Consider the following 18,218-nt stretch of genomic DNA (forward strand, 5'->3'; position numbering starts at 1 on the left):
ATATTATTACCTTTAAAATGCCTTAAACATAACCTGATCAAACCTAACCTAATCAAAAATAATATAAACAAGTTAATAACTGAAAATTAAAGTGAGCTATATATAGTCTGTTTTAAACCAAGAGGAGTGATTCAAATTTCCCGCGCCGTAAAGCTTGTTTGTAATTGGTCCAACCTCAGTCAAGTTTACTCCAATGTTATCAAATTTTGACACTAATGACATTTATAAAATTTTAACAATTCTGTAATTTTTTAGGTTAATTAAGTTATATCAGCGTATTTTCTACGTTATTCCTTTAATTTTTAGATTTTTGATCTGTTTTTATATAAAAAAAAGGTTGTTTTTATAACTCATCTGCGATGTATTAGTATAATATAATATTTATGGATTACCGTAAAAGGCCGACATGATCAACCAAAAAAGAAGATGTATTTGGTGACATTTCTAGTGACTTTCTTGGGTATGAATCTGTCTTTTTCATAGATATAACAGAACTAGATCAGGCTAGTCATATGCCACTCAATGCATCGGGGTGTAACGCCGATATCAAGTAAGGTGGTCTAGCTATCTTTGTCTGTCGCGCGAGTGTGAGCGTATCTACCAAGAGGTGGGAATAACGGAATGACAGTGACACACAGGCGGCGGCCATCATATGCTAGAGAGAGAAAGCTAAGCGCCGGTAGAGAGAGATAGATAGACCACCGACACGAACTGTTCCGCGTTACGCTATTTTTCGTACTGGCCTAATCTATTCTGTTATATCTATGGTCTTTTTAGTTTACTCCTCTTGGTTTAAAAATAAAGCTTAGTACCATTCAAATGGTCTTTATCTACTCTATGTCATATTCTGTATCAGTTTTTAGTTTGTGAAAACTGTCATTATAGATAGCAGTGCGTGAAGGGTTTAAAATGTGCGTGAAGTAACAATGTATTTTAAATGGGATTTACTTTTTCGCGCACTTTCAATGGGTTTTGTGGCACACTTTCATATAATCAAATATCCTTAACTTTCGCGTTGTCATGGTGATGACAATATGAGCAATGACTTACAACAAAATTTTTGACAGTTTTGTGCTTTGAAAGTAGTTAGGATTTTTAAATGTCAAAGTTCTAAAAATTGTAGCATAGAAATCAATTTCAGTGACGAAGAGTTACAGTTTTTTATTTGTTTATTGAAGAGTAGATAAAATCGTCGGCTTACTGCCAAAACCAACCAACTCCATTTTAAAAGTTTTGGGAAATCTACCTTTTAAACTTTAATTTGAAATTGAAAATCGACTGAATTTAAAAAAATTATTTAATAACTGAAAAATATGTTTGTCATACTTTTCAATTATTAAATCATTATTTAAATTCAGACGATTTTTCATTTCAAATTAAAGTTTAAAGGTGGGTTTCTCAAAACTTTTAAAAATGGAGTTGGTTGGTTTTGGCAGTAAGCCGACGAAATATTGTACTACGGTTGCCTTGTCCGACGGTGGTGGGGAGACTTATATTTTTGACTTTACGTCACAAGAGTTTACATTCCCATATTTTTAAATGATTTTCGATCATTGAATGTGTTATTGTGTATATATGTGTATTATTTGTGTTATTATGAAATAATAAGACAAATAGTACACATTTTATCTTATACCGGGTGGCGAATCGTAAAAAGGGCCATAGGAAACTCAATGTAAAAGTCTGAATTGTTGAATTCCTGCTTCCCTAATTATTTTACATCAAAAGTCATGAGAGAATACTTGTAGAGAATTAAAATCTGTATTAAAATCTAAAGTTAAAATTGTTCTACGATTTAAATGCATTCCAAAATTTTGAAAAATATGATACATTTGCCACAATAGGTATGCGTGTAAAAGTTAGGCCACACGTTACTATCTAACTGACAGTGCTCGACAGTGCTCACACCATTGACTGAATAAAAAATCTTTTTTCTACGAGCGTGCAAAAATGTCTACTTTCGCGCACGCATTTCAGTTTAGAAAGTTTCACTTTTCCGCACGCGTGTTACTTTTCCGCACGCGGTTTTTACTTTTTCGCACGCGTGTTAATTTAGATATGTTAATATGGCCTTAAAGTCATTATAATACATGCAATAAACTAATATTTAGATATTATTTACTAATTTATTTCAAATATATCCTATTGTGTTCCTGTTTTAATGAAATTAACGTGACAATTCGATGAAATAAAATTATTTTGACATAAAATTCGAAAGTCAAATCGGTAGACAATAACAGTCGTTTTGAATCATCGTCATGGAAACCAAGATCGTCGTCATGCTAACTTATTATATTGAAAGTTTGGTTTTGACAACCTTATCAAATAATTAATTTGTATGTATTTTCATATTAATTAAATTAACTGATTAAGATTTGATAATTTTTTAAAGACTCTTAAAAAAAATATTGTTCCTAACTCTTGCAGAAAGTCTCTTTTCCGCACTCGACTGCTTGCCGAACTCCCGCTTCGCATCGTTCGGCAAACTGCAGTCGCGTGCGGAAAAGAATGACTTTCTGCACTTGTTAGGTAAATAACTATATTATTAATCCTTTCTCCGCAACTGAGGGTATCTTATCAACTGTATTTTTTTTAAACAATAGATGATAAAATAAAAATATTGACAGTTCAAAAATGTGAACATTATTGCATTGTGTGTGGCCTAAGTTTGGGCTGAAAACTAAAATGTATTACATTTTTACAAAATTTTGGAATATGTTTAATTACGTAGACCAATTTTAACAGTTGTTTCCAATACAGATTTCAATCCACTACAAATAGTTTCTAATGTCTTTTGATGTAAAATATTTAGGGAAGCTGTAATTCAACAGTTCAGAATTTTACATTGAGTTAATGCAAAATTTTGACGCATGTCAAAATTCTCAATGTGTTTTAATTGTATTCATTTTGTTCTAATCCTGAGAAAACTAATAAATATTTTTGAAAAATTTAAATGCAGGATGAAAGACTACATTATTACCGAGCGCCGAAACTCCCTGAAAACTTCTATAATGTTTATTTTAATAAGTTACAGGGCTGAAAATAAAAGAGAAGTGTGATATTTAATTTCAAATATTTCATTCAATAGAAACTGCTTGTTTATTCTAAGGGGCTTTCCGCCCTCGGTAATAATATAATCTTTCATCCTCCGTTTAAATTTTTCTAAAATACTTGGTTTTCTTAGGATTCGAAAAAAAAAATATATTACGATTCAAATGACAGTACACTCTCATGACGTAATCGCACCCTTAATGTTCATTGGTTAGTCGATCTAGGCAACCGTAGTAATGTCTAAGAACCGTGTACATAGCTGCCATTTGCTCTTAGTCTGGGCTGATTATCGGAGAATAGGCCATTTTTGGGAAAAGTTATTTACCAGCAATTTTATTGCTGCAATCGAATCTTATGATTGTATATATTAATAATATAGATATGCAAAGTCCGCAGATAGTGTGCTACTTTTTTTATAAACAAAATGGCGCCCGAAAATCGTGTTTTTTTTTTTCAATTTTTGCTCTATAACTCAAAAGATTTTAACTTTAGACCAAAAATACCCAAATAAAAATTCACCGCAATTAAATTCTGCATAAAGACGTGTTTTTTTCGATTCACTTCGATGAAAACTTTCCCCGGAAAAGCGGGTTTTCCGACAAAATCTTTAATTTTCAACTAAACTTTTAGATAGGTAGTTGTTAATCAATAATTAAATAACTTGGTAACGTAAAAGCCCTTTCCATATGTATTAGAATTCCAGAAGCACATGGAAATCGAATGAACAGTTTAGCAACAATTGAAATGTTAATTAAAAATATACGGTCGCCATAATAACGACAATAATTATGGTGCGTAAGAATAACTATGATTTTTTCATAAAAATACACCATATTTAGTGTACTTTACAGAATTGAAATTGGACTATTTCAGCGGCCTCAGGAATATTTTAAAATTATAAACAATTTTTTGGCTTATAAACAAATAGAATATCTCGGGAAATGTTAAACTAAATTAAATTATGAAAACGGTTTTCGAAACACAGCAGCAGTACGCTTCTTCTAAAAGAAAAAACGTTTAATCATGATCAGTGCCTCCTGAGATACAACCGGTCAAAGTTGACCGAAATTTACGGCAAAGATATAAACAATAGGATCATAATTTTCAAACCGTCACCTTTTTACTTTTGTCCTGTTTCTCATCACTAATTTTTATATCTTTAAAATCCTCATAACATATATTATAATAATAAAAACTATCGATAATACGTGTGAAAATTGAGAAAAATAGCGAAATCCCAATCAAAAATTAGGTTGGAGAAAATGTAACCCTCAAAGTTCAAAATCGGTATACGTTAAAAAAATACATTTTCTCGGCTTCCCATGGAGCAATTTCCTTCATTCTTTTTTTGTTCCCAAGTAACTCGAGTAGAGCCATCGAACTAACGTATTATTAAATGTCAAACTTGCTTTTGTTTTGTTATAATAAATTTATTTATTTATTATAACACAATATTTTAATTTGTTTAAATAAAAATTGTTTAAATAACTATGCAGCTTTCAAATGAGAATATTTATGTTTTTAACTTTAAAAGGTACACTTGTAGTAAGTTTATCTAAAAAATGCCTACAACTGGAAAAAATATGTAATTTTCTGTTCTTATAAATAAATTAATCTATTATAACAGAACAAAAGCAAGTGTGACATTTAATAATGCGTTAGTTCGATGGCCCTACTCGAGTTATTAGGGAACAAAAAAAGAATGAAGGAAATTGCTCCATGGGAAGCCGAGAAAATGCATTTTGTTAACGTATACCGATTTTGAACTATGAGGGTTACATTTTCTCCAACCTAATTTTTTATTGGAATTTTGCTATTTTTGGCAATTTTCACACGTATTATCGATAGTTTTTATTATAATAATATATGTTATGAGGATTTTAAAGATATGAAAATTGGTGTGGAGAAAGAGGACAAAAATAAAAAGGTGATAGTTTAAAAATTATGATCCTATTGTTTATATCGTTGCCGTAAATTCCGGTCAACTTTGACAGGTTGTATCTCAGGAACCGCTCATCGAAATTAAACGTTTTTTATTTTAAAAGAAGAGTCCTGCTGCTGCCTTTCGAATACCGTTTTTACAATTTAATTTGGTTTAATATTTCCCGAGATATTCTATTTGTTTATAAACCAAAAAATTGTTTATAATTTTAAAATATTCCTGAGGCCGCTTAAATAGTCAAATTTTAATTCTGTAAAGTACATTAGATAGGTATAGTGTCTTTTTATGAAAATATCATGGTTATTCTTATGGATCATAATTATTGTCATTATTATAGCGACCGTAAATTTTTAATTTACATTTTAGTTGTTGCTAAACTGTTCATTCAATTTCCATAGACTTCTGGAACTATAATACATACGGAAAGGGCTTTAACGTTACCAAGTTATTTAATTATTGATTAACCACTACTTATCTAAAAGTTTAGTTGAAAATTAAAGATTTTGTTGGAAAAACCCGCTTTTTCCGGGGAAAGTTTTCATCGAAGGAAATCAGAAAAAACACGTCTCTATGGAGAATTTAATTGCGGTAAATTTTTATTTGAGTGTTTTTGGTCTAAAGTTAAAATCTTTCGAGTTATAGAGCAAAAATTGAAAAAAACACGATTTTCGGGCGCCATTTTGTTTATTAAAAAAGTAGCACACTATCTGCGGACTTTGCATATCTATATTATTAATACATATAATAATAAGATTCGATTCCAGCAATAAAATTGCTGGTAAATAACTTTTCCTTGTATTTTGCTAATTAGCCCAGAGTATCTGTACAGTTAATCGGTAGGTTTTATTAAACTAGAAATTATCTGCTGCCAGTGGCGTAGCAACACTTGGATACATTACTTACATTTATCCAATTAAAATGTCTTAGGTCTTAACCGCCCCTTGTGCGTATAAATAAAATAAATAATTCACAAAAATAAAATACTCACCTGCATTACCCTGAACCTGAACTCCATCTCCAGAGATTTCTAAAAGAGGACCTTCCCAATACCCTACCTCAAACAATACGTTTCCTGTGAAAGTTACCCTTGATCCATTTTGCAAATTTAATAGTAAAGTCGAATATGCTGGAACAACCAGATCGTTAATAACTATATTGGAACATTCTTTAACGACTGCTGCTACTTGGGCAAATTCGGTGATTGTGCAATTGTTATTTGCAGAAACCGTGGAAATAAATGCCACTATCAGAAATTTTATATAATTCATGGTAAACACACTAGAGAATAATGATCGAATAATATATTTTTATTAAAACTAGTGAGATATTTTTATTCAAAATAATGATATCTTGATAAAAATAATCAAGTACTTGTTCTAGAGATTATACTAAAATATTTACTATCTATTAAAATTCATATTTATTTTACTAATTTTACCATAATAATGTACAATGCAACTAAAAAAATTTGAATAATTTTTGTCGGTGTCAAGTTATTCTAGCGTTAATTTTTCTGTGGGCTCTGTTTCTAACTGTCTTACTGTTTTTGAAGAGAACCTAACCTCTAATCTATCACTGGAATGTGCTTTACAATTTGGTTTTAGTTCCGTTATAATCGGCATTCTGGGAAGATCGTAATTTACAGTTTATTATTTGTTGTTTCCGGTGGTGGACAACATACACCACGATTCTATTAATATTAATCGTAATATAAGTACACATTGCAATTGATTTTTAGTCATTATGGCACAAAATATATTTTTCTTTATAAACAATACATTTTCTCCTGTAAAAAATCACATTTCAAAAAATTTTTTTATTAGTAATTTTATTTATCATGGAATCCAGTTATTCCATGATTCCAGTTATAAATCCCAATTGGCTTGCTGAGAAGGAACTCCAAGTATTCACTGATGCCAAATAAGGTTTATAACAAACAACTAAGTGTATTTTTTCAAAAAAAAACAAATCCGCTGTTTTTAAGTGTATTATCTTGTGGCGTATAAAGTACGCCACGCGTGTAGTTATGTTATAACTTGATGCGCGGGTAGTTAAAGGTTAAAAACATTTTTAAATATTTTTATTATGATGAAAAACTTTGACTTTTATTTAGCAGATGTCGCTAGACACCTACTACCACCACGTTAGTTGCAATGCGGGGAATAGCTGACTGAAGATAATTGGGTCAGAGATAAGCAAACCTATGCCTCTCTGATGATGCCTCTATTAAGAGGCGAAATCGTAGATTAGAGTGCTAGTTTGAGCTCTCTGAACTAAGTGAAAATTAAGACAGTTTTGGCTTCGCATTGCAAGTGAATAAAAATGGTATACATTTTTATTTTCTATTAGTATTACTCCTATCGAGTAACTAGAGGTCCATTTTCGTTGGAATTTACCACGCTGTGCAGACGGAGTTGTGAATTGCAAATTTTACAATTCTCTCTTGCCTTCTCTGCAGCATCCATCTGGCTTGCAATTTTTAGAAGCCATGGAGGTGTTACCAGGAAAATTGTCCAATAATTTAATCAATATCTTCAATAATTAAATATCTTTTAAAAATATTTTTAAATATTTTTATGAGGATGAAAAACTTTGACTTCTACATTTTTCGGTGTTTAACAGTCTTTAACATTACCCTATCTGTTCTGTTTGACCCTACTTAGTACTTCTTTATTAGTTTTTCTTGCTGTCCAAGTTATCTTCAGCATTCGTCTATGAATCAACATTTCCAATGCTTTAATTCTGTTCATGATTGATACCATTAGCGTCCACACTTCTACACCATACAAGAATACCGACCAAGCATAGCACTTAACTATTCTTTGTTTGAGTTCTAAACTGAGATTATTAATGTAAAGAGATGACTTTATTTTTATAAAAGTAGTTTTAGTCATTGCTATTCTGCATTTGATTGCTATGTCTGGATCTACTTGGTCCGTTATCACAGTTCCCAAATAGGTACTTTTTTGAAATCTTTCGTTTTGTTTGCGTTTATTATAATGTCCATTTCATCTCATGCCTCGCGACTACGAATAAGCAGAATTTGGAGAACTTCAATATTATCTGTTATAATTACTGTATCATCCGCATATCTAGTCACATTAAGTAGTTCCCCGTTGATTTTTATTGTTTTTGGCTGGCTGTCGAGTTCCTTTTTAAATAACTGGCCTGAGTAAACATTAGGGTGGTTCGAAAAAAGTCAAGTTGATAATCCCGTATCGCTATAGTGCGGAAAAGTTGCGATTGGTAATTACAAGAAAAAGAAAACAAAAATTATTAAAATCGGACTTTATCTTTCGATCCCGCAACGGGCCTAAATATTATGAAAAAAATGAAATTTTACCTTTTTTTCGGAAATTTTTATTAATCCTCCATGTACGTTTTATTTATCGCTATAGTAAAATTTATTTACAGTTTGCATGGTTAAGTAATAAAAACAACAGTTTTACGGATCTAACGAATATCTTCCGATCCCGCAAGGTCAATCAAAATCTATAAATATTTGAAATTTTCGATGATTTTGATAAATTAAAGAACATTTAATCATCTCATTTTTCTCCTACATTGTGAAGTTTTTCGCTTGTTTATATATTTTATGACAATACTTAAACAACCCAGAACTCACAACGAGGAGGTGGTTGCACTTTTAGCTCCACACACACCCTTCTCTCCAACCAACCAATGAGTGTGATATTTACATTATTTACATAGGTAGTAAATTTCTTTTTCATGCTGTATCCAGCTTTTAAACGTCAACTTTTTATTGTGATTTGGTGGTAGAATCTGGCAGCATGGACCTTGATTTAAGTGTTGCCCTTATGAATCCATCTCTTGATTGGGGCCCACATACATTAGACCAGGGGTGACCAACTTAATCGGACTCGAGATCTACTGTCTGCCTTTCTCATTCTCTGGGATCTACTGACTAGGAATTTTTGTAATATTTAGGACGGGAATATATAGGTAGGTAGATAATTTTTTCTTGCCATCGATCGACTGACCTAGGGGTCGCGATCGACGAGTTGGCCTCCCCTGCATTAGACGATGATTCCGTGACCAACTTTAGGCACCTCTCATCAGCTTGCGTATGTCAGGGATAGTTTTGTACATTCTAGTCTGGTATGTCGCCCGATGTAATGCAAGAACTTATATCTTCATTTGACACTTCGAAGAAGTGGTGGAGAAGATAGTTTTGCAACAGTCTGCAATAGTTTTGCAACATTATATTCCAGTCTATTATTTCAGTTTAGTCCCGTGCTTCAAAATTTCCAGTAGTAGGGAGAAAGGAAACACATTAGAGAGCTAGGGCTAAGGAGAGTGTTAAAAGCCGGATAGACTAAAGCCAAGGGCAAACGTATTAGAAATTTCATCCTTCCTACTTTAAATTTTGAAGCACAGGACTACACTGAATTATTAGATTGGAATGTTGCAAAACTATCTTCTTCACCAGTTCTTCAAAGCGTTTCAAATGAAGATATAAGTTCCTACATTATATCAGGCAACACGCCAGACTGTAATGTACAAAACCATCCCTATCGTACGCAAGCTGTCTAGCGGTACGTAGAGTTGGTCACGGAAGTATCGTCTAATGTATGTGGGACCCAATCAAGAGATGGATTCATTAAGGCAACACTTAAACCAAGGTCCATGCTGCCAGATTTTACCACCAAATCAAAATAATTCAAAGTTAACGTTTAAAAGCTGGATACAAACAAATGAAAAAGAAATGTACTATGTAAATAATGTAAAAACCACACACTCATTGGTTGTATGGAGAGAAGGGTGTGGGTGGAATAAAAAGTGCAACCACCTTCTTGTTGTGAGTTCTGGGTCGTTTAAATATTATTATACAATATATAAACAAGCGAAGAGCTTCAAAATATAACAGAAAAATGAGATAACTAAATAAATTTTGATGTAGCGATAAATAAAATGTACATGGAAAATGAATAAAAATTTCCGAAAAAAAAGGTAAAATTTCATTTTTTTATAATCTTTAGGCCCGTTGCGGGATCGGAAGATAAATTCCGATTTGAATAATTTTTGCTTTGTTTTTCTTGTAATTACCAATCGCAACTTTTTCGCGCTATAGCGATACTGGATTATCAACTTGACTTTTTTCGCACCACCCTAGTAAACATTCAAAAAAGTTAGCGACAAAATGCAACTTTGTCTGACTTCTAGTTGTATCGAGATTTCGTCGGTATAGTTATCTTCAATTTTTACGATAGCAGTTTGATTCCAGTACAAATTTTTAATTTCCAGAAAAATCTAAAGTACTAAAAACACATTGGTGGAACGCGTTAACGTTAATCTGTTTTATCAAAATCATCAACAATTTCAAATTTTTATAGGTTTTTATTGACCTTGCGGGATCGGAAGATATTCGTTAAGTGCGTAAAACTATGTTTTTATTACGCAACCATGCAAACTGTAAATAAATTTTGATGTAGCGATAAATAAAATGTACATGGAAAATGAATAAAAATTTCCGAAAAAAAAGGTAAAATTTCATTCTTTTATAATCTTTAGGCCCGTTGCGGGATCGGAAGATAAATTCCGATTTGAATAATTTTTGCTTTGTTTTTCTTGTAATTACCAATCGCAACTTTTTCGCGCTATAGCGATACTGGATTATCAACTAGACTTTTTTCGCACCACCCTAGTAAACATTCAAAAAAGTTAGCGACAAAATGCAACCTTGTCTGACTTCTAGTTGTATCGAGATTTCGTCGGTATAGTTATCTTCAATTTTTACGATAGCAGTTTGATTCCAGTACAAATTTTTAATTTCCAGAAAAATCTAAAGTTCTAAAAACACATTGGTGGAACGCGTTAACGTTAATCTGTTCATTAAAATATCAACTTTTAAAATGAGCCTAATGATAGGTGAGCCCAAGCAGGGATTTTTGCAGTTACTCGAGCGCGTCAGATTATCCTATGGGGAGAAACCTTGTACCGTGTTAATGTACTTTTACCATATATTGGCTCTTAATACACGAGGCTTCGTTAAGGGGGGTCCGAAAAATAATCTATCCTTAGATAAACACGAAATCGTCAGTTTAAGATAAGGTAAGTTAAGTACATGCACAATGGTGTATATTTCAAAAATTTGATGATTTGAGCCTAAGAAAATGGGCGATTCACAAAGTTTCTCACAAAAAAGCGAATATTTCGGGAGATGAACGTCAGATCGAAAAACTAAAAATACGTGTTAAATATTTTTCAAAAATCTATCGAGGGACACCAAACATGACCCCCACGGAGAGGAGTGGGGGTAAATTTAAAATTTTAAACTAAAAAGGGAAGTTCCCTAGGTTGGCTGTATACCATATAGTTAAAAAACCTGAAGTAAAAACCACTTCCATGTAATTGGTATATTTATTAAAATTTAAAAATCCCAATGGATTGAATAAAATGTATCCAATTCAGCACGTTTTCGGACCTATCAGTCCATCATCAGTGAATTTGAATACTTGCTAAGTAGCCCCAGAACCAAACAATGGTTGAATTTATAATTCGATCTACATTATGTCAAAGTAATATTGAACAGGCTAAACGCCGATGTTAAAAGATATAACCTCCGGGAACATGGTGAAACCCTACCAGGAAACTTAAACAACCATCTAGGCCAACGTTGATTACCAAGTGACTTGGTAAACAGTGACTTCGTAGACGACGTTGGCCTAAGATGGTTGTTTAAGTCTCCTGCTAGGGTTTTACCATCTTCCCGGAGGTTTTATCTTTTAACATCGGCGTTTAGCCTGTTCAATATTACTTTGACATAATGTAGATCGAATTATAAATTCAACCATTGTTTATTTCTGGTGCTATTTAGCAAGTATTCAAATTCACTGATGATGGACTGATAGGTCGGAAAACGTTCTGAATTGGACACATTTTATTCAATCCATTGGGATTTTTAAATTTTAATAAATATACCAATTACATAGAAGTGGTTTTTACTTCATGTTAGAGTTTTTTAAAATTTTAACTACGAATCCCGCGATATTTCGCGAAATGAACATCAGACCGAAAAACTGCAAAATACACGTATTCAATATTTTTGAAAAATCTCTCGAATGACACCAAACACGACCCCAACGAAGATGGGGTGGGGGGTTACTTTAAAATCTTAAATACGAGCCCCAAATGTTTATTGCAGATTTGGATTCTTTACGTAAATATAAGCAACTTTTATTTGATGCATTTTTTCGAATTATGGAGAGATGGCGCTATAATCGGAAAAAACGATTGTTGGAAATGGAAAATTAAATTAAAAAATGGAAAGTCCCCACTTAAATGGAAAACTCTACTTAACTTTTTTTGGTTTTAGGACCTACTCTTCACAACCCAATACGTCCCCGTAATGCTTGAGTAACTGCAAATTTAGCATACTTTCCTTCCTTACTATAATATTTGTGAAAAACTTTTACGGTTAAGTACCTATGTAATGTTATGCTCTGTATTTCTCTCTTTTATGAGATTTATCAGCAAATTCTTAATTTAATTAATTACTCAATTATTTTAATTACTGCCTATGTAAAACAAACCCAAACTTAAATTAAATTTTCTAATAAACTTTATTCTCAGGGCTATTTTATTTTTAATGCATTACCTTTGGTTTGTAGCTTCTGGTATCTCTAGTTGCTTACTCCATCCAGGACAAAACAGGGAAATTAAACACACTCAATACAGTGGCGGCGCCTGGTGTAAAATATTGGGGGTGCACACATAATGTTAACATATAAAAAGACCTTGAGACCCTATTTCCGTAGGTAAAGGTTTTTGAGTGTCTTCAAATTGTAAAAATCAAAGGACCTTATTAAAAATTACAATAAATAATGTATTTTATTGACTTAAAATTATAATTTAGTGTTTAAATGTTACAAGCAAGTTTTGTAACGAAAGTCAGTCGCCTGTTATTTTTTAGATAAATTATTCACAAACAAATTCAGTAAAATTTGGAATTTCTTGAATCATTTTTTATTATTGAAAACATTGCGAGTGCAGTTAATCGATCATGGCCCATAGCTATTCTAAGGAAAGTTTTGATACGTTTCAATGCAGAGAGACATCGTTCTGTTTCTGCAGTTATCACTGGCATCGTAAAAAGTACATAATTGGAGAATTCCAATCTGGAATTCCAACTGGATAGTTAAAATCGTACCTTCTATTTTATTCATTATGCTTCCTCTTCTCCAAATATGTGCTTCACACCTACACAATTTGTAAGTTTTTACACAAATCTCCATTTTAAATAATCATTTATAATCCCGACGTTCGCACTTTGGTACATTCTTAATTAACAAATTTGGTTTCGGCATTTTTAATTTTTCTTCTAAATATAATGAAAAAAATTTAATTGATTTTAAATATTCCACGCTAACATTAGGTCCACAAATCCTTCCATTCTTAATATAGTTCCGAAATTCGAACTTCATGAAAGCAAAATTTAAATATACGTGTGCCGTGCACGTTGAAAACACCAAAGATCATGCCATAAGATCACATCCAACTTGTGATCCTGTGGCCATTTAAATTTGTGGGCTATAGCGGGTAGCGGGGTGGGTGGTGAGTTGTATTTTGTCGTATGAAAAGTCATTGGTATAGGAACCACTGTGAGAGCGGTGAACGCGGGGTTCTGTCTAAGGCCTCGCATCCGTGAACTTTCTCCTTTGAAATAGAATAAAAATAATTAAATGTTACCTATTAGATACTTATACAGTAGGAAAAATTAAAGAATACCCATGAACGAACATATAAAACACGCTGTATTTTCCTGTCACCGTGTCACACAAAAAATTGGCCAGCGCAAGTACATGTTATAATTATTGTTACATGTACTACTCACACTGGACAATTTTCTTTGTGACACGGTGACAGGAAAATACAGCGTGTCTATATGTTCGTTTATGGGTATTCTTTCATTTTTCCGACTGTAAACTCCTTGGATCTGTTATTTCGAATTTCAATTACTGTATAGTTAGATTAAAATGTTATTTAAAGAATGATAAATATTACATATATGAATGTTGGTGTGAAAATAATTTTGGGGGTTCACGTGCACATGTGCACTTATGGAGAAACCGCCACTGACTCAATATCATATAAATGTTGAAATTGTTATTTATTTATCCAATATACCATAAACACAGGATTTAAAAAATATGCTAAAATCTAAATTTGTTGCAACTATTTCTCATCTACTGAATTAAGCTTTAATTCTGATATCTCCTCTGTTTCAACAAAAAAAAAATTATTTAAATAATTCGTTATTTATTCTTATAAAATTTAATAAAACTTACTTTTCTCTTTATGAATTGATTACTTATTTCTTCTTTAAAGTTTGGAATGACTAATTATGTTATAGAACTGTTCAATACAAAAATTAAGCAAATATGGTGTGGATATAAACAAACTCTCTCCGTTTCACAAATGATTTGACTAACCTTTTTGTTTTTTCTCTACTTCTTTTTCCGCATTGCGTCGTCCTCGATTCTCCCACACGTACTCTTAGGACGTTGCGTAAGGTCCCTCTCGTCCAAACTGCTTCACAAACAAACACACAGGACTCGCTCGAATTCTCGACTCAGTTTTCTCTCTGCTCGATATCTTGTGCAAATAGATACCAATCGGCTACTCGTTCTAGACAGAAACAGGAATCTTCCTCGGACACAGGAAAATTATCTTCTCAAACCGGTCAACGATTTCGTTTCAACTTGATTCTGCTCGCAAAGGCCAATTTCACTACTTTACACTGACTTCTCACTTTTCAAAAACTGGACTGCTGTCTCCAGATATTCATTACATAGTGCCTATTCTTTCTCTCGTCAAAATCAGACTCAACACTCTCATCACTTCCATTCATCATTTTCCACCAATCACAAAACACCCTTTCTACCCACTACACCCATATTATCATTTCTTAAAAATCCAATTTAATTTGTATACAACTTTCCAATTTGTTAAATTCTCGGAGACATCAAATTACTTTCGTTGTTTCAAATGCTAAACAAAAAGCCTTACATTATAAACTCAATAAATTTGTTTACCGCTTAACCTTCTTCGAATTTTTTATAAAATGTCTTATTGTCCATTGCAAAGCGAAATAAAACTGTATTGTCTAATCTGACCGCACCATTGTTTTAAGTCCATTCAAAAACCCATTAAGAAAACCACCTTAACGATTTCACTTTCTGCGAAAACATTGATTACTAACTAAATTATCCTATTACAATTTTTGGTCATATACAGGGCGAAGAAAATCTATAATTTCGTGGTCTCTGATATAAATTTATTTTCTAAATTTTTCCTAAAAAAATTATACAAGACTACATATATAGATATATAGAAATAGAAATATGCTTTATTGCCACTGAAAATTTTTACAATTTTATGGACAAAGCTTACATACAGTCAAAAGAAAGACATAATATAAATAACAAATAACAACTACAATTTACTAAAATTAGATAAATCGTCAATAATGTACAGTATAAAATATAAAAGCCAATACAAAAACAATTTATTGCAAAATATATATAAATTGCAAATTGAACATACAACAAATAAAATAAAATAGGTACAACATAAGGAACTGACAAGTTTATGCTACTGCGCATGGAACCCAATTTTCTTAGTTATTCATTAAGAAATTCTTCTATTGAATAATATGGTCTTTTGGATAGATAGGCTTTTGTCATTTTTCGGAACTTAGGGAAAGATGTTGCAGATTTAAGTTGTAACGGAAGATGATTGTACAGTTTCTTTGCGGAATATAATATAGATTTCTTTACAAACTCAGTGGATGGAATCGGTAAATAAATATCAAAGATTGAATTTCTGGTGGAGTAAAGATGATTGGGCCTTGATGGAAAGACATGAAGGTGTTTACGAATTAAACAAACCGTTTCTAGAATATATAAAGATGGAAGTGTTAAAATTTCCTGATCTCTGAAGTAACTTCTGCAATGTGTAGATCTTCTGAGGCCAAACAAATATCTTATTGCTCTTTTTAAATTGAGCAGCTGTACTAGAACCCCAAAAAGGAAGACCATATCGAAGATGAGACTCGAACAACGAAAAATATGTTATTTTAGAAGATGCTAAATTGAGTTCCCTTGAGACAGATCGTATTACATAACAAGCTGAGGCGAGTTTCTTACTTAACGAATCGATATGAAGGGACCATTTGAGGTTGCTGTCTAAAAAAATACCAAGAAATTCTACAGAATCAACGGTACTGATCTGGCTGTTATGAAGTGGCAAAGGTTGAAGAGCTCCTTTATAGGATAATGCTACTCTTTTATTTACGTTAAAAGAGAGTAAATTAGAGTCAGACCAGGTCTTTATCGTCAGTAGATCCGAAGTTATAGTTTCATGAAGAGATGCAATAGTTGAGTTGCTCCAAGTGATACTGGTATCATCAGCAAAAAGAAAAATTTTCCCATTGATTTTTAAATTAGTAATGTCATTTATAAAGATAAGGAACAGTATAGGACCCAATACTGAACCTTGTGGTACTCCACATACGATGTTTTTGAGACTAGAGTCAGTATCATTTGCTCTAACTAGTTGTTTTCGATTATTCAAGTAGGATTGGAACCAATTCAAAGAAATACCATAGAAATTTAGTTTTGTAATCAAGATGTCGTGATTTACACAATCAAAAGCTTTGGCATAGTCGCAGAAAACAGTGGCAGTATAAAGATTATTGTTTAGTGCTTGGTAAACCTCATGTAGTACAGAAAACATGGATCAGTGGTACATTTATTTGTTAAAAAGCCAAACTGATTTTGTGATAAAATGTTGTTATCAACGATAAAGGACATAAGTCGAGTTTTAATGAGTCTCTCAATAATTTTGGAGAGTACTAGGTCTATAGTTGCAGGCATCAGATTTTTCGCCACCCTTATGAAGAGGAATAATAATGGCTGTCTTTAGGCACTCTGGAAATTTACCTTTTTCGAAGAATCATTAATTAGTGAGAGGAGGATTTCCAACACATTTTCTTTGAGATTAGAGAAAATTTTTATAGATAGTCCATCAGTACTACAGGATGATTTGCTTTTGATACAATTGATTGTTTGGATAAGTTCAGAGTTATCGACTGGTCGTAAAAAGAATGAATTCGAGACCTGTCTTGAATTAGGAAGATAGGAAATAGGATCTTGTTGCGGCAAAATTGTTGATGTTATATTTTTACTCACATTAACGAAGTAGTCGTTTAGACTTTCAGGATTTGGAAGGGAAAATGATTGAGCTGTGTGAGTTTTATTTCGAAGATCGTTTATTATAGACCAAGTCTCTTTTGCAACACTTTTAGAGCTTCCCAGACGATTTTGATAATAGGCTTTTTTAGCTGACCTGACAAGTTTTAGATATGTTGTCCTGTACTTCATGATATATTCAGTGACAGCAACATTGGTAGTAAATTTCTTGATGTATAGTAGTGAACGCATATTCTTAGCTGATATGCGAATACCTTTCGTAACCCAAGGTTTCCGATGTTTTGGTTTAATAGGAATTAATGGAAATGCCTTATTGAAGATGTGGAGAAGCTTATCTAGAAAAACACTGAAATTATAGTCCACGTCTATAGAAGGAAATTGCCACTCAGAAGTTAAGCATAAATTTTGGAATTTACGAAAATTCCGGGCGGAAAAAATCCTACCTAAACCTAGATAAATTTTCCTATGGAAAAACCAATAATTGGTAGTCCGGACCTGTGCCGCATAGAGCAGAAATGTGAAATTGCTCTAAAAGTTGTGTCAGAATTGCTGTTAACTCTATTTGCGCATTCTTTTAACCCTTTGTGAAGAACGTTGATAATTCACTTTGTTCTGATTTTCATTTCGACTGGGCGTTTGTGACTTTTTTTATCGAACATCCACAAAAAATCTGCAGCTAGCTACACGAAACAATTAATAACGAAGTATGTTGAGTGTAATATACAGATCGTGAAAGGTGTGAAATCATGTGGATTTTAACCTGATCGGTCCAATATTGGATTAGAAAAAAGTTGTCAGTTAACCGTTTTTCGCTCAACGGTTTATTGTAACTTATAGTTGATAGTTTAAGTACCTGTAGTTAGTATGCTCTTAATAATTATATCAAGGATACAGTCGACAATAAAAATAATATAAAAAACATATACAGTGCTCTGGAATAAGTGTTACCCCTCCCCCATATAAACTTATAAGCAAAACGCTCGGAGGTCGAT

General features: G+C 32.4%; 2 protein-coding genes across 3 annotated transcripts in view; one reads left to right on the forward strand and one right to left on the reverse strand.

Moving 5' to 3' along the window:
• The window catches only part of LOC114342465 (polygalacturonase), a 185,819-nt gene extending 179,524 nt beyond the window's left edge, over nucleotides 1-6,295 (reverse strand). The window contains exon 1 of the mRNA XM_050647211.1: nucleotides 5,982-6,295. Within this exon, the coding sequence (XP_050503168.1) occupies nucleotides 5,982-6,261 (280 nt within the window). The 5' untranslated portion in view covers nucleotides 6,262-6,295. The remainder of the gene's footprint in view (nucleotides 1-5,981) is intronic.
• The window catches only part of LOC126882338 (uncharacterized), a 380,011-nt gene that overhangs the window by 331,986 nt on the left and 29,807 nt on the right, over nucleotides 1-18,218 (forward strand). The gene's annotated exons all lie outside the window — the stretch shown is intronic.

This window comes from Diabrotica virgifera, chromosome 3 (genome assembly GCF_917563875.1).
Source record: "Diabrotica virgifera virgifera chromosome 3, PGI_DIABVI_V3a".
NCBI lineage: Eukaryota > Metazoa > Arthropoda > Insecta > Coleoptera > Chrysomelidae > Diabrotica > Diabrotica virgifera.